The sequence below is a fragment of the Gobio gobio genome (genome assembly GCF_949357685.1).
Source record: "Gobio gobio genome assembly, chromosome: 16".
NCBI classification, from domain to species: domain Eukaryota; kingdom Metazoa; phylum Chordata; class Actinopteri; order Cypriniformes; family Gobionidae; genus Gobio; species Gobio gobio.
Genome location: NC_137109.1, coordinates 46,142,988 through 46,167,069, shown reverse-complemented (window position 1 = coordinate 46,167,069; position 24,082 = coordinate 46,142,988). Strand labels below are relative to the sequence as shown.

General features: G+C 35.9%; 1 protein-coding gene across 1 annotated transcript; it reads right to left on the bottom strand.

Annotated features, from left to right (window-relative positions):
- dnajc4 (DnaJ (Hsp40) homolog, subfamily C, member 4) lies at window positions 1-23,954 on the bottom strand. The gene is made up of 8 exons (XM_079839090.1): window positions 23,613-23,954; window positions 22,923-22,975; window positions 22,358-22,481; window positions 18,509-18,599; window positions 16,131-16,303; window positions 8,120-8,287; window positions 7,488-7,574; window positions 1-1,256 (listed from the first exon to the last, which is right to left on the bottom strand). The coding sequence occupies exons 3-8, from the start codon at window positions 22,447-22,449 to the stop codon at window positions 1,160-1,162; spliced, it is 708 nt and encodes a 235-aa protein (XP_079695216.1). The 5' UTR covers window positions 22,450-22,481; window positions 22,923-22,975; window positions 23,613-23,954; the 3' UTR covers window positions 1-1,159.
- Between the last annotated feature and the right edge of the window lie 128 nt (window positions 23,955-24,082).

The following is a 24,082-nucleotide window of genomic DNA, read 5'->3' as shown; positions in this document are numbered from 1 at the left end:
TGGAAAAACGTATAATTGAGATCATCTTTAATTATCACTACAAAAACCAATGACATTAACAAGAGTGATTCCACACAAAATCAATATTTGATTTATAATAATAAAAGGCGAACTGGTGATTTCAAGTGCACTGTAAAAAAAACTCAGGTCTTCAATTGAACATTTTCTAGTGACCGATCACATCTAAATTTTTCAGTTGGCCAAATTGAATTTCTGCGAATTGATGCAATTTAATTCAATTAAAATTCAAGAAATTCAATTTAGCCAACTAAAAAAATTAGATGTGATTGGTCACTAGAACATTTTCAATTGGAGACCTGATTTTTTTTTACAGTGTAAATTGCAGAATTTACATTAAATGTCAAACGTATCACTTATTTAAATAAGGCAATGATATGGATATCTAAGAAGACTTCATCTGCGGAGCTATGCCTTGTGACAGGCTCCAGGATAAAGGATTTTAAAACAATCTTGTTGTATAGTTCTTACCTAATAACTTGTAGGAAATGTATTTGATATGCAGCCTAGATCCATTACGTGGGAGAAAGAAACGTCTCATTACTTGCCAAAGCGGCATTTACTTCCTGTTCAAGAAAGGATTATCTGATGTTGCATTCAGAAAGGTGGAAAAGAGCCAGAACTGGACAGCACTGATCTGTCCATCTTCAGAACATTCTTCCATGAGAAACTCTGCCACACATACACAAACACACACTGAGCTTAACAAAGTGCACAATGTACAGTGTTTTGATGAACTACTTTATCAGGAATGCAATGTTTCCATAACACCCTTTCCAGGTGCAGTTACAATGTCGCCTAAAAATGCAGGCAATACAGTAAGTGTACAGGTGTTTTCAACACCTTGATGAGGAGCCGTGGGTCTCCTGTAATCAGCTTAATTTGCCTTGCACCCTCTGTGACCTTTTCTGTCAGAGTTGGGTGAAGGAACAGGCCCGAAAAAAGCCAGGTCGAAATATTACTGCATGCAAAAAATTAAACATTTTGGAACACGCAGTGAGCGTCTGAGAGCCTTATTCAAGGATCTGACACACTGTGACCCAAGTATTTGACACAAAATACAATTCGCATTCATCCACCACCTGCACTCTCTCCACAACCCTGTGCGACGAGCTTCCTTTAGATCGGCCTTTTCCTTGCTTTACTTCTCTTCTCCGTTACCGCGGATCTTGTATCTCTCCAGGAACTCGGCATGCTTCTGTCTCAAGATCTCCTGCTGCTTCTTAAAGCCATTCACTCTAGAGGAAAAATCAGAAAAAGCAGTATGATCAAATACTATTTGTTTTTTTTTACAATTTCTTAAGAAAAGTGCTATTCCATCCATGCAAAACTCTGTTTCCCAAATGTGGGTTTGCGACGGAACTGCAGGGGGGTTTGTGAGTTGATGAAAAGTTAGTAAGTAATTATATCAAATGCAAAATTATAATGTAAATTACTAAGCTATGTCATATAATCGCTAGCCTGACGTCGTCATACTCGATTCTAGTCAGAATATGAGTCTGGTTCTGCTCCATTGGGCTGTGATTATGGGGCGTGTTTCAACCGAACCAGGAAAGAAAATGCCTCTGCACTCAATTGGATAGACCTACAACCAATCAGAGCAACGGAGCGACGGGTAGTTATCAACAGAACTCAACTGCACGCACGCTGGAAGTAGAAGAAGATGAGTGTAAACAATCTTTGCCGGTGTTGTAAAAAGAATTTAAGGATACACAGAGTATTTACCAACACGATCATCATTTTTGAGAGAAATAGTAAAGGTGAAGGCATATACGAACAAGTTCTCCGTTTAGTAAACGAATTCAACCCAAGCGCTCTTTGGTGACGTGCATTATTACGTTACTGTTGATCATCTGTCCATCATCGTATAAAGCCCGCCCTGACAATTTGATTGGTCCGAACAGCTTTGGTTCGAGCATAGTTGCTCCACAACAGATCAAGTCCAGACCGAACTTCCCGACCTCAAATGTTGTGGGCGTGCTAAATTCGGCTGGCATCTAGGCTATATAATCGTAATATAGCAATTGTCAAATAAAAGGCTGTGATTTAATGAACTACAGTCACTAGGTGCGTTTACATGGAGCACTGTAATCGGTTTAAAAGTCCAATCCGAATAAAAATACTCCATATAAACACCTCAATCGGAATAAAAATGGCCAAACCGAATGAAATTGTAATCGGTTTGAGAGGGGTGGGATAAACCTTTTCATGAACCGATCAAACGAAAAATTCCACCATGTAAACGATCTGATCCGATTACTTTGAGTGCACGTCTTTCTGTGACGTGATATACAGCGCGCACCTCCTCAACTGAAGAGCGCGCGCCGCGCTCACACAAGGCTAATGTTGACAAGAGAGGAAAGTTCATTTTTCTGAGGTATTAAACTTTTTTTTCGTAACATGTTATGAACATGATGTTTGAATAATGACACAGACATAGCCTGGCTACACCATCTCGACTGCGTTTGTCCTAGGCTTCAACTGCGCCTGACAGAATAATTTATTTTTCTGAGGTGATTCTTACACTTTACGACAAATAATAAATAGCTTTTATAAAACTGTACAAGTCCTGGTGGCCGTTGAGAGCTGCCATTTCAACGGGGAACATTCAAGCTGCTCTCTGTTTCTCATTATAGTTAAGTTAGCTATTAAAACAAAAAAAATTCAACAACTGCTTCAAATTGATTAAGTAGCATTACCCCCAGTCTACTTTAATTACGTTTGTTAATATTTATAACTTTGTGATTATGGTATCTTTCCTTAATCATCTGAAATATATAGGTTTAGTACTACTAGTAATGATGCTGAGCACGTCTTGAATGCTTCATTCATGTTTCACCGTATATCCTATATTTTTATTAATAATTTGAGTGCATTTTATTGTTAATTTTGTGTTTTTCAAAATAAATTAATTGAATTCATTTTTGATTCCGCATTCATCATTCACAGCTGTTGAAATAGCCATTGTATAGGACATAAATTAGGTTAAACTACTGCATGTCCGCCCACAGAAAAATAAATAAATATAAAAATTACCAACACAGAACGATCCACGATACGTAACGAATCTGAGGCGGCAGACAAACTGTGTGCGCATGTCACAAAATGATTCCTACTGAAAGTCAGCACATGTAAACACCAGATCGGTTTAGATAACGTCTCATGTAAACAGTCCACCGAATCTTTGAATCGGAATGATTTTAATCGGAATGACAAAAAAGTGCGCATGTAAACGTGGCTACTGACTACGTTTACATGGCAGTAATCTAATTATTGACCTTATTCTGAATAAGACAATATTCCGATTAAGGTGTTTACATGAGTTGCTTTTAGAATATTCCGTTCATGTTCCCGTTTTACATGTTATAGAACATAGCTTGATTATTGGCACCCCCCGCACCTCTGCACTTGCCTGGTGTGTGTGTGTCCTGTCGCAAAATGCGGCGAAAACTCCTACACAATGTTAATAGTTAGATTAAGGTGTGTACATGTCTGTAATGCTCTCCGATAATCCGATCCGTCTAACAGTATTCAGGTAAGAAACTGTCAAACTGTCAGGTAAGAAAGTGATCAAATTTAAAATAACATTGGATAATCTTCATTGGGAAAAATTAAATACAAATCAATCCATTAAAGTTTCCCAAAGTTAATCAGTCAAGAGCAGTAAGTGATCATTTGTCTTTTTGTAGTTTGAATAACAAATAACTGCTGTCCCTTTAAGACCGGACGCACGGAATAAAAACACTGTTCCTGTTATTCATTCTTCCTGAACTGTGTTACGTTTACGTTAATACTCACCAAGATGGGCATTGTCACATTTATTTTGAGTGTATTTGACCATTAATAAACTGGAAAAAGGAGCAAATTTTTGCGCTTGTATGTCAGAGGCGGCTTTATTATGGGAACGTTATGTGTGCTCTTCAGATGTGAGCGTGAAATCTGCGGGGAAGTAGTAGAATTATGTGCAATGCCGCGCGAAATTCAGACCCGTCACACCAACACTAACACGCGGTCATGAGGAAAAATCCAGCAGAACGCGCCGGCGCGTTCACCGTGTTAACTGGACTGAATGAGAGGAGGCGGGTGCGTGTCAACTCGCTGTCGGTCGGAGAGGAGAGCGCAGCTGGTATTGGTGTATCGATATACCGTAGAAAGGTTGGTATCGTTTCAGATATTTCAGTATCGATACATATCGAAACGGTATGACCAAAAATTTATATGACGTATTTTTCTAAATTATATCGGTTTCGCGGTATATGACAGGGTTTTTTTCCCCTATGCAAGACCGGGTGTTAACCACATTTTCTACTAATTGAGAGAGGAAATACTACAGGTGATTGACTAGAATGCCCTATTTTACAGTCATGATGAGTGAATATTGTAGAAAAATTCCACAATACAGTTAATACAGGTTTGCAAAGCCCCACAATATGATGCTGTGCGGAGACAACAACCAATAAAACACAGACCTCACTACAGACACACTCATTACAGACACATGAATATTAAAATATGACCACGGAGAGAAAAAAACGGAGTTGATGCCACCTTAAGCATTTTAAAAATCTAACCCTATATAACAACAAACTGCCAAAACGAGGGAGAAACGCGGAAGAACATTTAGAAGGTCTAAGGATATTTTCAATACATTTAAGAGCACTACAGTCTCTGAACTAATGAAACACGTCAGTTTAACACAGAAAAAATAAAGCAGATACTTTTTTGCCAATTCTTCTTTGAATTGCCAGTCTATTTATTAACTTACATCATTGTTGTAGGGAATAGTGAATGAGGCTTTATGGGCGATTTCAAATTCAGCCATAGGCGGTAATGCGATCTCAGCTGTGATCTCACTACAATGCAACAGTGAAACGGGACCCATGTCAAACAGTGACGCGCTGCGGTGCGGTCCGAACGTTGTTTAAGCGACATATACCGGTATTGCGGTATCATCAAAATTCATATCATGACAAAAATAAATACCGGTATACCACCCAGCACTATAATTATAAATATTATATATATATATATATTAGGGATGCCACAATTCTCAATATAATATTGAACCGTTCGGTTTTGCATTTAATTAAGTATTTTTCTACAAATTCTATAATTTGCCTCCATCCCAATATACAATGCGACATACATCACACGTTAGTGGTAGAGTTATACTCACGGAACACTATAGTTATTCACAATCACCAAAGTTCATTCTTTGCATGCGTTTTAAAGCCTTGCCGGTGTTCTGTCGATTTGTCCTACCTTGTCAGATTTTGCTACCTCCCATTAAAACAGTAGGTAGCACGATCAGATGGTGCTACCAGCATCATATTCATCTGATTTGAGGCTTTATTAATATCCATACCTACTCCTACCCTACACCTACCCTTAAAACTATGTAAATATTTTAAATAAATAAATATTAAATATGGATGTAAAATGCTACCAATCAGATTGTGCTACCAGAATCATATTAATGTGATTTGCTTTATTAATATCCATTAATATCCATACCTACCCCTATCCCTACCCTAAACCTACCCTTAAAATGTAAATATAAAAAATAAAAATAAAAAATATTGATGTGGGCATGCGCAGTAAGCCTTGGTAAGACAATCTGACGGGTAGGATGAAATGTCAGGACACCGGCGTGTGCGCGGTTTTAACATGCGCTTTTCCGAGCGTGCGCACTAAACGCTTGTCAAACACGTGATTACTGGACTAAGTCGTCTTACTGCACTAATACTGTCAAATACACACAAGGTTTACATAAACACAGTCGGTTATGTCTAAAGTGAGAGTAAAATCGCGTGTGTCTGTATATTAGATGCACGCAGGTCTTAAATTGACAGCAGCGCAGTAGTGAACACGCTGTCCTTAAAGGGACAGTTCACCTCTAAAATTATGTCATTATTTACTCACTCTAATATTGTTCCAAACCTGTATTCATTTCTCATTTTTGAGTGAACTATCCATTTAATGTTAAGACAACATCAAAAGACAAAGAGAAAATCACTCACTGCTCTTGACTGAAAAACTTTAATACAGTAGCTTTAATAAGAATCAGTGTATATTTTATAGTGAAGTCTATGTAGTGTTTTATTTTTACATTTATTCATTCAATTTCATACTTAAATGCTGCTGTACAGCTCTGAGCTGCCAGTGTAAATCTTATATATATATATATATTTTATATTATACAATACACTAGGAATGTGTACAAGGGTTTTTTTTTTTAAGTAAAGTTTTAAGTTTAAGTAAGGTTTTTCAACTATTTTAAGTAAAATAAAGAAAGAGTATTGCAATTAAAAAAAAGAGTCTTTTTTCTCCTTAACCTCTTGCTGTTCCTGTCGCTTAAGAATAGAATAGCAAAAAACTGATGTGACAACCCATCAGAACCGAACCGAACCGAAAACCTTGGTTAAAAACCGAGGTATGTATTGAACCGTGGACTAACTGTATTGTTGCATCCCTAATATATATATATATATATATATATATATATATATATATATATATATATATATATATATACACACATATATATACATACATACATACATACAGTAAAAATAGTTATATTGTGAAAATATTATTAGAAATTAAAAATAACTGTTTTCTGTTTTAATACGTTTTAAAATGTAATATATTTCAATGTTGGTAAAAAATGATGCGGAAAATTCAATAAATAAATGCAACCCTGGTGAGCTTCATTTTAAAATATGAATGTTTCTTAACTTATGAGGTAAACAACAATATAAGTGTATTATTGTTTTTATTATTCAATATGATTGGGCTCCAAAAACACCAGTGTGTGAATGTAATGCGGACCGAGACACTGTCACAACTAAAAAGAGGTGAGACTTTAAATTCCAGCTCTAAAGTCAAAATAAAACACTTTTTTATTTTATCTATTTACTTGCCTGTCTTATGATCAACTGTGAACATGCAAAGGTGCTGTTACATTATTGAAATATTAACATCAAATTTATTTGGGTGCTTCAAGTACATATTTTAATGCTTCGGCTGACAAAAAAAAAAGGTTCCCTTTGCAAATCATTCTGGTCCCTCAATATGGCAGCACCATGCAATTTAGCCGTGTTCTAATTGCTACAATTTTCACCCCAAAATTTTGTTCAAATCAGAAACATGATTTACACATGTACTCAAATATTCGGCCACATTGCAAGTGCACAGTCCCGTTGAACATACTTAAAATGTGCTCTCGCATTACTGCGGCGACAACAACCTTCAGTACTTTAACCTAATGAACGAGTTGCTAATAAACTACCAATTCATCAAGGCTGTCAAAATGAACATGAGATGAGCCTATAATCATCTTACCCTGTCCCACAACTACTCTCCTTTACATTTGAACAACGTCTCCCCTCATGGTTTCAAACGCTACAGCTTTTGATTTTCTGATGCGCCTCCTGAGGCTACATGTGTAACTTCAAAGTGCTCCCCACCTGGCTCTCTCTTTGGAGTCATTGTAGATCTCACTGATGACTCTGTCCTTCTCATCCATGAAGTTATAATGGACCTCTTCCAGTTTCCTGCATGACAGACCAGCCCAAAGGTCAAAGGTGAATGGATTTACTGCCAACATATATATTTGGTGGGGTGAACAGACATCCTCGAGGTGCCCACATAACTTTGGGGTCACATTCAAAAGGGCACATGGGCAATAAAACATTTGATCATTTTTCAAAACATTTCAAGTGCACTTCTGCTACACGTCAACCGAGCAGTGTCTGTTTATAGAAGATACTTCATCTCGGTCGCCTGAATTCAAGGTGTAAAAACATTTCACTGATACTGGAAAGCATAACTAAACATAAGGGATTATGGGAAACCAGTGAACACACTCTACTGGGGTTTGTCTGGCTCTGGGACAGACAAAATGCCTTTCAAAAACAACACACCATTATCATTTACTCATCATAAAAACGATGCACGGACAAAAGAAAAACATTTTGCACTGTGTTTCATACAAACAGTGGCAAAACACTCACTTATCAGCACAGCATCATTCAGAAAGCGTAGAAAAATATTAGGATGAACCGCTGTACGTGTTGATTGTGATGTGATTAGGTCTCACCTGAATCCAAAGTAATGTACGGAGAGACTGATTATCATGGTGAGCATGCAGTATCCCACCAAACGCATGTTCCGCTTCTTTCTCTTTTCCCACTCCTCAGTCGTGTTGTCCTGAGGCTGGGCCTGCCTGAACTGCTCCCAATAGCGCATGCTCTCTGTAGCCTCTGCACTGAGAAACACAGGGACAGAAAACAGGTATTTTAGCCATCGAACCATAATCTTTTGTAACCACATAACACGTACACTCAGAAGTATCATAAAAGTCATCATGACAAATGATCCTATTAACTTTATTAATGAATATTTTTGCTCTTATTGTGTATTATACATCAGAGCACTTTTCTATAAGGTTTCCTACACATTTTCCAACTCAAATTTTCAAAATTTTCAGACCATATTTAACATACATGTTTCTTACGCCATTATTTATTGATTATATGTATATATATATATATAATAGAGTCATCTCAAAATATTTTTTAGTTAGTTTTTCATTGGTTTTCTCAAAGTGATAACATGCTTAAAGGGGTCATGAACTGCCTTTTTTTTATTTTAATAAAATTTTTTAATTGTTTTATGATGTTTCCTGGGGTGCACTTATAATGTTAGAATGCTTTTTACATCAAAAATTGTCATAATTTATAAATAAAAGGCATTTTTCCTACCCTGATTTTATCCTCTGCTCTGAACGCTCTGTTTTAAGGGGCGTGTCCACTGGGAGACTTCAGTGTAAACACCCACTGCTGTGATTGGTTAACGTCTTTCCATTTGAAATAGTATTGCTCCCTCTTTTAGCGCGTTTTTATAATTACAGCTCTCATGGTTTACTAATCTTGAAAGGTGTTGCATTACATTTAGATCTATGGCATTAGATTTAGATCGTGGCATTAAACCAGTGTTAATTTTGACAGCATATTTTGATTTAGTTTTAGTCATAGTCTTTTGACTAAAATGCCATTTAGTTTTAGTAATATTTTAGTCACCTGAATTGTTTTTAGTTTTAGTCTAGTTTTTGTCGACTAAATCTACAATAGATTTAGTATCCTAAAATCTAATGAGTTTAGTTAAATTGTATTACATTAAGCATTTAAGCCTTACATAACCGACTGTCAATTGAACTGACATTTTGACATCATTTTGTTTTTGACATTAAAAATACACGAAACAGAGCTCAATTCACTTTTTTGTTTGTTTTTAAAAACATCTATATAGTTTTTATAACTTTGTATTTCTGTTTTAGTTAGTAAATCATGTTAAGCTAAAGCTTTAAGTAAGTTTGTTTATTTTATTTTTTTATTTCAGTTAACGTTTATTTAATTTCAAGTAACAAAGATTTTTTTTAATGGTTTTAGTGAACTATTAAAACCCTGATACTTTATTGAATATGTGTCAAATACTGGTCTTTCCTCCTGACTAGGAATTAAATGGGAATGAAATTAAATACAGTTTATTGTGTAAGCAAAAACGAATATAATGCGTGACTTTTAATTATAAACCAGCTGGAAATACACCGGGACTCTTATTTTGAAATCTCGCGTTACTATTGCAGTTGCAGCCACTCATTCAAGTTCAGGAGATAAAATATGCATTGTTGCAACCGTCTAAAACACATTACTATATAAACATCTTAAGTAAACATTGTCATTGTTCATCAGCATTAGTTCATAAACAATTGCATGGCATAAATGTGTGTTATTCATTGATTGTGAGCCGCTCTAATGCGTGAGCCTGTAGAAGCGCAACAGCGCCGTGTTTTCCAGCGGTTAGATCAGTTCAAATCAAATGTGTGCATCTGTTACACAGGACATCAGTTCTGACTGGATCTCTTCCAATTCTAATTCTAATCGTCCCTCCCTAACATTTGTCTCGTTTTTATTTGTTGACGAAAATGACTGTTGATTTTCGTTATAGTTTTTGTCATCCAACACTAGTTTTTATTTAGTTATCGTCTCGTTTTCGTCAGTGAAAAAAGGTTGTTGACGAAAATTATGACGAAAATTATTCGTCAACGAAATTAACACTGCATGAAAGGTTGCTGTGATGATCATTGTAGCCGATCACACACACATGTTGAGCTCATGAAAGCTGTGATCTCGTCATTGCAACTCAGTTTCTGTACACTAAAGGATTCTTTCATCTTCACTAACAGTGCAAACGTGATATAGTTTATAGATTTGTTGAATAAAATGGGCATCACTGATGAACTCTCCTGTTTGATTGACAGCTTCAGCGCGCGCTGCTCAAACGATTGCAAAGGGAGCTTTCTTTGATCGCTTTCTTTATAGAATTGAATCAGCGTTAAATAACAGATTATTTTCATCTACTAAGAGAAATAAAGCAAGTTGATGTTTAGTCACTGGTCTGATTTACTGACAGACAAAGAACATCTGACTACACGAATCTTCACATTTCAGATCAGGCATTAGAACGAACAGTGACTTACATGTTGCATTACTGTCGAGCCCAGGCACTGCACAATATTTTGTAATGCTCAACGGCATGTTTATTGCTTTGTAGCTCGATGGTTTCACACTAGGCCTGTGTTGAATATGCAAATCGGTGGGCGGGGCTAAACAGGCAGTGATGAAGTAGGCGTTGATCTTCTTCTTCTGAGGCGCTGCTTGCCTCCCTTTGACGTCATAGTTTTCTGGGCCTGGTGTCTATAAAAGCTTTTCTTTGACTAACAAGGACGTTTTCAGCTTTGAAACTTACAGGATATTCTTATATTACTTGGAAGCAAACGGGGGAGGGCTAAAAAAGGTGAGAACATTGCGTGGATAGAGAAAACAATTCTCCGAGGTCAGGTTTTTAAAAAATATATATTTACTTTTCATGCTCATTTCTAGTTTCTATTAAGTATCTTTGCATCTGCCTGAAAACAAATTCAGCCCCGGTATGGGTTGTGTCGACCCATTAGTTAGTCTTGTTGTTTGATGAGAAAAATATGAAATGTAGTTGCAATAAACGCGTTAAGAATCCGTACAGCTGTAGCAGCGCAGGACTATTATTCTGCTGTGCGGAACTGAGGAAGAACCGATGATGGAATAGTTTGATCTTCGGCTGACCAATCAGCAGAAAGGGGCGTATAATTCCCGGCCGAGTGTAGAAATCGAATATTCGAACTGTTTATTCATTTTTCTACCTCTGAACGAAAAATCAAGCCGAAATCTTGTTTTTCTATAAAAAAAAATGCTGTTTTCTAATTTATCTACTTTCAATATTAAATAAAAAAACTACTGAACGAATTATACACGGATTCTGAATGGATTCCCACCCAAAACACCTTCTCATCGGATCTACGCGAATCTCGTAGGTGACCTATTCTGATCTCAAAAAGGTGAATTCTCACCGAAAGGTGAGGAGTTTGCATCTATGATATTATTACCATGACCTTTTATATATCAAAAGCTCAAGGGAAAGTTGATTTCTTAATTCATCATGATGAGAAGAAACCTGATGACACTCAACTCTCATTCCAACCAGATGATTCAACGGTAGCTTTTCGCATTGCAGCCTGTCTGACAGATATTTCTCGCTGGATGAAGGTCCATCACCTTCAACTCAACCTTGCTAAAACAGAACTGCTTGTGGTCTCGGCCAACCCAGCACTTCATCACAACTTCTCTATACAGCTAGGTTGGTCAACCATTACTCCTTCCAGGACAGCCAGGAACCTTGGAGTTGTGATTGATGATCAGTTAGGCTTCACAGACCAAATTACTACAACGGCCTGGTCCTGCACATTTGATTTATACAACATTAGACCCTTCTCCTATCAGAGCAGGCCACACAACTCCTTGTCCAAGCTCTTGTTCCCTCCAAACTGGACTATTGTAATGTCATCTTAGCGGGTCTTCCAGCATGTACTATCAACCCTGATCCAGAATGCAGCAGGGAGGGTGGTCTTCAACGTGTCGAAGAAAGCCCATGTAACACCGTTCTTCATCAGTTTGCACTGGCTGCCAATGGCGCTCACATCAAATTCAAGGCACTGATGTTTGCCTACAAGATAACCTCTGCACCAATATACCTAAATTCGCTAGTTCAGACTAATGCACCCTCTAGAAGCTCAAGTTCTGCAAGTGAACAATGTCTCGTAGTGCCATCCCAAAGAGGCACACAATCACTCTCACAGACCTTTTCCTGGTCTGTTCCCAACTGGTGGAACGACCTGCCGATCTCACATCTCACAGACACATCTCTTTCATCCGCACCTGACCAATTAATGCTAGCACTTACCCTTTCTATTCCATTTATCTTTCTTTTTCTGATAAAAAAAAAAAAAAAAAAACTTACAGCACTTGTATACGGTTGCCCTGTTGTTGGTCTGATTGCTTATATTGCTCTCATTTGAAAGTCGCTTTGGATAAAAGCGTCTGCTAAATGATTAAATGTAAATATAAACCTAAAACGCTTTAAAACCTGCGTATATTCACCTCTGACACCTCAGTTTGATACTATAATTGTGGTTTAATGTTGCATAATCACCAAAAAGTAGAGTACAGTCTGACTGAGATGATAGTTTGTTCCTTCTGTTGCTGGTTTGAGTGGCACACGCAACTTAATTCAAAAGAGAGACTTGCGTACAGTAAAGACAAACAGTTTCTCATAATCAAAATGTGCGCCTTGTCATGTTTGCGAATCACTAAACGTTTGTAATGAAAACACTGCATGTTGTAGTAATTCCGTTTTATATTTCAGAAAACTGAATAAGACTAATAGTCTGTAAACACAAATATTTTTTCCATCTTTCTTATTTCCATACTTATCCAGTGAAATTATCCATACTGAAATTAAATGCCATACTTTTCCAAACGGCGTAGTAACCCTGTTCTTTGGACTATAAATTGTTTTCATTATCTTTCATCAAAATGTATAAACTTGCTCTGCCTTTGAAATTATTTTTCTTTCCACTCACACATAATACTAATATTAACCAGGCAGCTACATTTTCTGAAGAAACCGGGACTAGCTCTTGTCCGTGCATATCTTGCTAATGTATTCTCAAGGGCTTTTGACATGTCGGGTGTTCTGTCAAAAGAGCCCAGTCTCTATGATATTCTGGGGCCTCATTTATAAATGATCCGAAATGTGAATGTACGACAAGCGTAATGTATAAGTGGCAAAGAAATCCAACTGCGCTCTCAAAAACAACAAAAGCCTGGTTTCTGTACGTGTGTGTAGGCATATATTATTATTATTTTCAAGAAATTATTAATAGAAATGAAATAATTTCAGTGATGTAATTATTACAAAACCGTTAAAATCTTGCCGATTTGTGCATATAATTAAATCAATGTATATTGTGATAGCCTAATTATCTTTACATTTTCATAAACATTGTTCAGTTAATTGAATTACTGCTATATGAGTGCCAAAAAAAGTTAATTATTGTGCTTTTCAGTTGCCACACGCATAAGAACTGCAGTTTCAGCTTCTGCCTTTATCAAATACCAATTTGTTCCTCACTTTTGAAAGGATCAAATCCAATCGTATATGCGTTTTAAAAATGAGGCCCCTGGTTTCTATATATTCATTCGGTGTCAACTCAACCAGAGGTCCCCGGCTAAAAATGTTCGATTTTGTTAATATATTTTCTGTAGAAAGACAAACATAAATAGTGATGAAAGCCAAAATACTAAATATTACTGATGTATATTTACTGAGTAATCCACTATTTTCACCTGAGATTTGGAGCCAATTTAGAGGGGTGTAAAAACGACTTTAGAAAGATGGCAGCATCAATATTTTATTTTTTACACATAGATTGGAAGGTCTATTAGTAAACTCTGTTGAATTCAGCAATCTTTGTTTCATTATATGCCAACGGTGACCGTTCAAAAATGGCAAAAAGCACTTCTTGTGTTTTTCTGCCTCAAGTTTGCAAGCTTAAAACTCAAGAATTAAGAAAGACATTTTAATATCCTTTTTGATTCTGGTTCTTAACAAACTTTACTTTTGGTGTTTTCATTTTAAAGGCCCTTGATGGTTCAATCCCAGGGATATGGAGATCTTAATGCAGCTCCATGAGTAAATTGTACACATTTTCAGTGGTCAAAAACCAAAAATACCTGACTGAGTGGTATAAATATTATTTTTCTAAAGTTGCCTTGCCTGTAACTCTGAAAGTATTCAAGATATCTTAATATCCTTCTAGATTCTCATTCCTAATAAACGTCTCTTTTGGAAACTTAATTCTTAAGGCCCTATATAGTTCAGTGCCATAGATATTGAGACCCCAATATGACTCCATGTCCAAATTTTACCATTTTTTTCACCCCTGTAAATTGGCAAATCAATTGGAAATTGGAAAATTTTGGATTACAAAACTATATTCTAGTGGATTACTCAGTAAATATACATCTGTGACATTTAATATTTTGGCTTTCATCACTATTTATGTTTGTCTTTCTACAAAAAATATTAACAAAATCAAAAATTTGAGCCAGGGAAATTTCCAAAATTAGGTTGATTTGACCCGGAATGACCTTATATCCTTCATGTTGCCAATTCAGTAAAATCTCTTTTAATTATTATTTTCAGGAAATTTAATATAAATTAATTAATTTCAGTGATTCAGTTAAAATCTTGCCGATTTGTGCATATAATTATATTTATGCATATTGTGATAGCCTAATTATCTTTAAATTTTCATAAACATTGTTCAGTTAATTAAATTACTGCTATATGAGTGCCCAAAAAAAGTTCATAACCGTGCTTTTCAGTTGCCACACGCATAAGAACTGCAGTTTCAGTTTCTGCCTTTATCAAATACCGATTTGTTCCTCACTTTTGAAAGGATCAAATCCAATCGTATATGCGTTTTAAAAATGAGGCCCCTGGTTTCTATATATTCATTCGGTGTCAACTCAACCAGAGGTCCCCGGCTCAAATGTTTCGATTTTGTTAATATATTTTCTGTAGAAAGACAAACATAAATAGTGATGAAAGCCAAAATACTAAATATCACTGATGTATATTTACTGAGTAATCCACTATTTTCACCTGAGATTTGGAGCCAATTTAGAGGGGTGTAAAAACGACTTTAGAAAGATGGCAGCATCAATATTTTATTTTTTACACATAGATTGGAAGGTCTATTAGTAAACTCTGTTGAATTCAGCAATCTTTGTTTCATTATATGCCAACGGTGACCGTTCAAAAATGGCAAAAAGCACTTCTTGTGTTTTTCTGCCTCAAGTTTGCAAGCTTAAAACTCAAGAATTAAGAAAGACATCTTAATATCCTTTTTGATTCTGGTTCTTAACAAACTTTACTTTTGGTGTTTTCATTTTAAAGGCCCTTGATGGTTCAATCCCAGGGATTTGGAGATCTTAATGCAGCTCCATGAGTAAATTGTACACATTTTCAGTGGTCAAAAACCAAATATGGGTCACTTTGAATTCACCTGAAACTTTTTTCTTTTAAAGAGGAATCTCTAAAGAAAAATTAAATGTTATAACTAGACATGTATCTTGTTTTTTTCCTATCAGCTCAAATGCATAGAAATTACCTGACTGAGCGCCATAAATATTCTTTTTCTAAAGTTGCCTTGCCTGTAACTCTGAAAGTATTCAAGATATCTTAATATCCTTCTAGATTCTCATTCCTAATAAACGTCTCTTTTGGAAACTTAATTCTTAAGGCCCTATATAGTTCAGTGCCATAGATATTGAGACCCCAATGTGACTCCATGTCCAAATTGTACCCATTTTTACACCCCTGTAAATTGGCTCCAAATCTCAGGTTACATTTTTGGATTACAAAACTATAGTCTAGTGGATTACTCAGTAAATATACATCTGTCACACTTAATATTTTGGCTTTCATCACTATTTATGTTTGTCTTTCTACAAAAAAAAAAATTAACAAAATCAAAAATTTGAGCCAGGGGAAATTTCCAAAATTTGGTTGATTTGGCACGGAATGACCTTATAGCCTTCATGTTGCCAATTCAGTAAAATCTCTTTTAATAAAATCAAGTTGGCTGATTATAGAGCTAACAGTCTCACCTGTTGGTGGAGCTGGAGGAGCTTCGGAAGGCCGGACCTCCAGTGTACGGATACCTCAGCCTGAGGTCATAGTCCCGTCTGGAAACTTCCCTGCTCAGCACCCTGTACGCCTCGTTCAGCTGCACAAACTGAGTGTGCAGGCCAGGATTGGATGGGTCACTGTCTGGGTGACACTGAAGGGAAAAAAGGGATGGAGGGGATAACAGTTTGCTTAATATCTTTATCCGTAATATTATAAGTGACACATGACTAATTACTGCATTGCTGTGTGAATGCTAATAACTGATCTTGACTGGATTGTAAATTTCACTGTTATTTTCCAGCAAAGGCTTTCAGTTGGTGCTGCTAGCAGAGAAAAAAATTACATATAAGAAATAAGAATTTAGAAAAATTATATTATTATTATTATTCAACACTTAAAACATTACATTATTATACAATAATGATACGCATCATATTAAGACAGTCCAAGGAGCATGGACCGCACATGCACAATCCATTTAATTCATAAAGACCATCCGATTAATGCATCATATTAAATTAAAACAATATGGCACAAGTCCCATCTATATGACCTTTTCACCTTTCTGCTCTCACTTGTTCTGTACGTCACATCGCTCATAAACCTTTTATCTGCTTCTGACTCGGAAACAAAGTGCCCATATCCCTGGCTTGTACCCTCATCTCCTGTCACACACACACACACGCACACAAATGTATAGTGGTTCTATCTTGCCGTCACTCTGCCTCCTTCACCCGTAAACAGATGTTTCTCACTCTCTTTCTCAGACACATGCATAATTGTCTTATTCCTTCCGTTTGTTTCATTTCTCACCGAAACATATATAGAATTTTTTTCATTTTGTGAGACGTTGACAAATTATACACAAAAAAGTGCTTAGAGAGGAAATACAAGAATAAGTGGCTAAATATTTAAGATTATGGGAACGGTCTCTCTGCTGAACAGCTTCCTCTAGGGGTGAGGAGGTGAATAACTAGGCGTCATTTTTGCACAACCATACAAATTGTCAGAATGCATCAAGCAACTTTTTTAACACTAAGGATAAACTATGTATCAGAGAAGAAGTTCTGAGGATCGGTCTCAATGTTTGACAAATTAAAAGCAAAATGCAAAATGCTTGGCAATTCCGTGCATATTATGCATGCATATTGCTAACTCTTCTTCCATTCTCAAAGTATATAGTAGGGCTACGCAATATATATCGAAATTATCTAAATATCGCAAGATATTGCAATACGCATATCGCAAGGGCACGCAATATCTGAATGATTTTAATAGGCTACTTCAACATTGTGAAAAGTGTTTGTTTTAGGTTGACGCGTATAGCATGACTGTTACTTATGTGACATTAAAAAGCAATAACTTGCGTTATTAAAAGCAATAACTTGCGAAAAACTACTCTCGCGCTGTCTGACACACACACCGAAACGTGCGCACAAGCCGTTCTTTTCTTTTGTGTCTTGTTACTCACTCAAACTGTCAAATACACACACAGTTGTGTCAAAATGGCTGTCTTGATGAGTATTCATCTAAACACAGTCGGTTATGCTTTAAGTGAAAGATATCAGTTGGGGAAAGAAATAGATTTTACACACTTAAAGCAATATCGTATCGCATATCGCATTATTTAACAAGGATATCGCATTTTTCTTCAATATCGCACAGCCCTAGTATATAGATGACACAATAAATAAAATAAAATGGTTAAACTGATATTAAGGCCCGTTCACATGAAGAACGATAACTATAGAGATAAATATATTAGCGTCCACACCGGCGGATGATAATGTTCTGGTTATTGTTAAGTATGTGGAAGTTATGTCATCCGTCAATTGAAATGCTCTTTAAAGCAGGATGGATTCTGATTGGCTGTCAATGTTTTTTGTATCATTCATCAGCTGTTCTGGAAGTGCTTCCAACTATATCGTTCCTCTGTGTCATTATCATTATAGTTGTGTAGTGGACTCGATTATATAAATGTTATAATTATAGTTATTGACTTTACTGTGAATGTGCATGAATACCTACCTACTCAGTCAGTACACAATAAGGTGATATTAATTATTTCTGCTTTGTGACTCTATCCCCCGGTTTCACAGACCAGGTTTAAGCTAGTCCCAGACTAAAATGCATGTTTGAGCTGTTTTAACTGAAAGTCACTAGCATTGATATATCTTAAAATATCCAGTCCCATTGTTTTGTCTCTAGATGGACACCAGCTTTTTCTATGGCATGTTTATAAAAGCTACTTAAACACCCTAATTGAACTAAGACCTAATCCTGGCTTAGTCTAAGCCCTGTCTGTGAAACCGGGCCTAGGGCTAAAGAAATGACAGCATAATCAAGAGAAATAAACCTTTTTGGACTTGTCGAAAAATGCATTCTTAATTTGTTCCAGTGTAGCGTCCTGTTTCACCCCGAGAAGTTCATAGTAATTGGCTGATGACCTATAAACAGAATAAAAGACAATAATTTCTCAAGCAATTTTCTGCAGACAAATTTCATAATCTTATGCCCCTGATGATAATAATAATTTACAAAAAAATAACTCGTTACCCAATATGACAGGCTGATTAGAACAATGTCAAAAATACATGTTTATATTTTCCAACAAAAATGTGGGTGGGTTCTTGGTGGTTGCCAGGGTGTTGCTATGGTGATTTAATTGTTTTTAGGTATCAGGCAGGGTGTTCCCACCCCCAGAACCAATAATCAACACTTCAAATAATATCAGCTCACACTCAGACAAATGAAAAAAAAAAAAAAAGTAAATTCAAAGACAACTGGATTTTCTCTCTTCACAAAAATCACAATGCAAAAAGTGAATTTCAGTAAAACTATCAAAAACTAAAAATCACAATACATTTAAGTGAGAAGAAAAATTAACTCATTAATTTAAAAAAAATCTGATGGTGGGGTAGGAAAAATAAACGTTTTCCTTTAAAATTGAAGGCACAATATGTAATTTTCGGCACTAGAGGTCAGGGTTTTTCCTATTTTTTGACGAATTTTTGTCCCACCAAAGCCTTATTTGATCAGTTATTGCACTTGTGATAGGGCACATGTTAAAGCTACACTGTGTAACTTTTTTTGTTTATTCTTAGCTAAAAACACTTAGTTCTTTCAAAAATATATATGCTCATTAATGTATATTTACTTCTTTCAAGTAATAAAGTATTCTCGTAAGTTTATAATATGCCATTGAAAATACATACGGGTGAGGGTTCGAATGCGGGTTTTTTAAAAACGAAATCGGAATTGAGAGGAACAGAAACTAATATTCACTGGATGGTCATATACCTTTCCACCGCTAGATGGGGGAAAATATCACACAGCGTAGCTTTAACTTAGTGACAGAGAGAACGAGCAGAGAGCCCTCCCCCGCACTCACTCTCTCGGTCTTCAAAATAAGCATGGTCTTAGCTTTCTAATATTTCACATATTAGGTTAATCAAAATCAAAAGGTCGGAAGACCGAATCCATGTTGCACGTGGCACATTCGAACATTTTACCGCTGGGTGTGAATTGCGCTCAAAAAACGTTGACTCTTCTCTGACCAGCTGACATAAACCATACTTTCAATAAACGGGAAACACATTTTTGAACCAAATAATTTTAACGACTGGTTAAAAGAACTGAACTGTCCAACACTGAACTCACGAATCAGTTCAATAATTTACTCAGAACACATCTGAAATGAGAACACAAGTGTGCTTACCCACTTTAGCAAGAGTGGATAGTAAGAATTAGTTTTAATTATCCACAGTCTTTCAGCTTATTTATGTTGACAATGTGTAGTAAAATAAATAGCCTAAAATCATTTAGACTGGAGTGAGGTGAAACCAGAACAAAGTTGTTATTAGCTAGCTTATAATTTTATGAAATTGTATATGGCAGAATTTTTTGAATACTACTTTTTAATATTGATATGATTATATAGCAAAAGAATTATCTGAAAATAGTGTAAAAAATGAGGAACAAAAACAAACGTCAAGGTATCAAAATAAGATAAGCAAAAATTACAAACTGTTTCTTTGAATTTATTTTAAATGTATTGTCAGTATCGCGCTTGCAGATCACGTGGGTAGTAGGGGTGTAACGGTACACGTATTCGTATTGAACCGTTTTGGTACAAGGCTCTCGGTTCGGTGCACGCGTGTACCGAACGGTTATGAATGCAATCTTTAACAGTTAACAGTCGGCTTGTTTAAAGCGCGGAACACACTTCAATCCTAGTTCCCACACGAACATATTGAGTATTCAGTCCATTTTATCACGAAATTCAAACGATAAATGCATTTTAATGCTCTTTAATGTTACGTGACTGATAGACGCGTATCAGTTCAACTTCAAGCGGCAGCGCGCGCCGCGCGAGTGAACGCGTCGCAATCAGGAAGAGAATAAATATAAATTAATATCTTGTTGAGGATACATTACAACTTACTGAAACGTATCATATGTTGTGTAATCACTCCATCGGTGATTCAACCGCGGAAAGACAATAAAACAGCTGGTAAACAATGTCGTGTAGAATCACGTTTACCTCAGAAGTCAGTGTCCACAGCTGTTAGCTCACTAACGTTAGAGAGATTAACTCTTTCACTGAATACATGCACTATATTAGCCTATATATTCATTATATTAGCCTATATATATTCATTATATACTACTTAGCCTGTTAGTGATGTCTTGTTTATTTAATATATGTTTAAATAAACCTGTCATTAAAATTACAGCCACTAAATGATTATATTTCAACAAAAAATTGGAGAAAAAATTCTAATAATTCGATTTAGAAGTTACTGCAAAAACTGCCTTATGTGAAGCTTATGAGTGTTGATTATTATATCTAAAAATAAATAGCAACTGAATTTAGGCTAATAGTTTGGGCTCTGTTGTTAATCTTTAATAGCAATATGTAAGTAAGGGCTCCCTATATAGTTTACAGCATTATCTTTAAGAAACTTTTAGTTATAACTGAATTAATTTAAGGACAGACACAATTTTTTTTCATTAAACCACTGTTGAATAAAAATTAATAAAAAGCAATTTTGTAAAACTGCTGTACCGAATCCATACCGAACTGTGACTTCAAAACCGAGGCCGATGGAGAGGAATCCGACGGACTTGGGCAGAAATCATGTTCATGGAGGAGCGAATGTTTTAAAGTTTTATTAAAACATTACGGTATTACGTATGAAGCAGGATGCGCAAAGAGCTCTTGGGAGCGAATGCTAATGAGAGAGAGCTGTGTGAAACACTGCTGTGTATGTGGGGTAACACAGTGCTGTTTTACATGGTTAAAAAAAATCATACTGAATACACTTGAGTGTATTGAAAGTTATGTTATAACGTTACTCGGTTACTGTGTGTTCGCTCGGTGGCTGGTACGAGAGACTTGTTGCACTTTGCAGTAATGTAGATCAATATTAGAATATCAAATTAATAAAAGCTGGACCACTAAATGATACAATATATAAAATATATTGTATGATGGAGAAAGCCCTCTCTGATTATGCTATGTTAGCCACTTGACAAAATAGTGTCGTCTCTGAGGCATGGTATCATAAAACGTTACTCGTGGTGAATCAAGAAAACAAGCGATTCAAACAATAAGACTAACCGTGTTGCGCTGTATAACAATAATACGTTTTCTGTTGATAAATGTATATCCAAACAGCTGCTTGACTGTCTATTAAAATGCATACAATATATTAAAGCGTCTTTGGGGTTTCCATGGTTTCTATATGGTCATTGATAGGCAACACAACGAAACGATCCGTGTCCTGGTTAAAATAGCTGATTTCTATATGGATTTAAACGTTTGGGAAAACGCAAGTACACAAGTCAACAAAATATTTAAAAATGTTCTAGTGGTTTTTGAATACTTTAATCTAAAAATCTTACATATTGTGTCTTTAAGTTTTTTTTTCTTATCTTAATTTTAAAGAAATTCTCAGAAAATCTTATGTAATTTAGCTTCTCAAGTAAATGTATCTTGATTAAAGAAGGTTTAGATATTTGTACTGGAAAACAAGACGGAAATACTGAGTAAGAAATTCACTTTCGTAGTGTTTTTAAAACTCACATTTGTTTTGAGCATTTGAGCTAAACTATTTTGGTTCTGGCAGGTGCATGTATTATTACAGCTGAAATGAAAACATGTTTCGTCGATATTTAACAGATAAGGTTTGGTCGTGTGTACCTCTGCACAGTACAGAGTGAGAACAGCCGCAGAGAACGGTTGCAGTGCCACAAACAACTCTGACAGAAACGAAGCCGAGCCATCAACAGCATTATGCTCAGAAATCAGCTCAATCTAGATGAATCTGAAGAACAGGAGAGAAATGTTAGCACAGATAAGAAATAAACATTTATAACTAAATTGGATCTTTATCATGGTGATAAATGAGTCTTTTTGGATGTTTTGTTTGGTATTTTTCTGTGGTTTCAGCATATTCCACGCATCCTGCGTTCGGTTGCAGTTTCAGCATGTTGAATGTGGCCCGTCTGAGCGAGGCTTTATCATGTTGTCTTTAAGTTTTAGCACGCTGAATGCATGTTGTGTTTGGATGAAACTTTATCAAGATGAACGCATGCTGTGATTGGACAAAACTTGATTATGTTCAATGCATGTTGTGTTAGCTTGGAGCTTTATCATGCTGAATGCACATTTTGTTTGAGTAAGGTTTTATCATGATGAATGCATGTTTTGTTTGAGAGAAGCTTTACATGTTGAATGTGTGTTGTGTTTTGGTGTGACTACATACCGCTCAGCAGGATCCCATTGAAATGCAGGCGGTCAGCAGCTCTGCAGGAGATCCTGAATGGACACGAGAGATTGCACACACAGTTTTATATATCATATTTGAAGTCTCTATTTGACATCTAATGTTCTTAATTAATCTAATTGCAATCACTACACCCTAAAATAGATATGTCAAGACATTAGTGTTATGCAATGCATGCCTTTAATGGCTAAACAGCTACACTAACATCATAACCACTAGGAATCTTCTAAGACCAATGAATAATAAACCGGGTAGCTGTCGAAATCTAGTGAGCTGCCTAACTAGACAGCATACCTCGGCGCAAAACACGGAACAAATAAGCTTGTCTAGGTAGTCAGCTCTGTAGGTTTGAGACACAGCCATTGAAAAGTAACTCAAATTAGCCTGTAGCTAATGTTGTCAAAAAATATCAAGTGTATTTCTATGCCAAATAGGATACGATAACGTGTGTAAACGGTTTCTAAAACCATCTTATGTATATTTAGTACCAGTTTTTCAGTTCGCGTGAGAGAAATGCACTTTCCACTCTCGTGCTATTAGCTTAGCTGCAATGCTAAAACAACAACAAAGTCATGGGAAAAGTGTATCTTAGCAGACAAACACTGATCAAACGTGCTGTAAATCTCGTTAGTCACAAATCAGCGGATTAAACACAAATAATGCCGTCACCTTCATTCATGGACACCCGCAGGTCAGCTGTAACGTTACCGTTCTGCGCTTTCATAACGCATAAACGGCGCGGTTACATAAAAGGACAAAAAGTATTTCATATCAGACACACAGCAGTTGTGTGCACTATGTTGACCTGTTTTCAATAGATTAACGCTTAATTTACATTAATAATACAACTATACATTTTAGATATAGATATAATATATAGTGCATACAATAAATATATATTACTATGGCAATATTTATATAAAATTAGTTTATCCATCCGTTCATTACTTGCATATTTGTGAATAATAGTGCAACAACTTCAGGGATCCTAAATACATTATTATAAATAACTATTATATATATATATATATATATATATATATATATATATATATATATATATATATATATATATATACATATACATATACATATACACACACACACACACACACACACACACACACACACACACACAC

Coding starts and splice junctions, on each gene's coding strand:
- dnajc4 (XM_079839090.1), bottom strand. CDS start 22,449: ATGCTGTTGATGGCTCGGCTTCGTTTCTGTCAGAGTTGTTTGTGGCAC. Junction 8,288..16,130: donor TCCTCCAGCTCCACCAACAG/GTGAGACTGTTA, acceptor TGTGTTTCTCAG/TGCAGAGGCTACAGAGAGCA. Junction 7,575..8,119: donor GTACATTACTTTGGATTCAG/GTGAGACCTAAT, acceptor TCTGTCATGCAG/GAAACTGGAAGAGGTCCATT.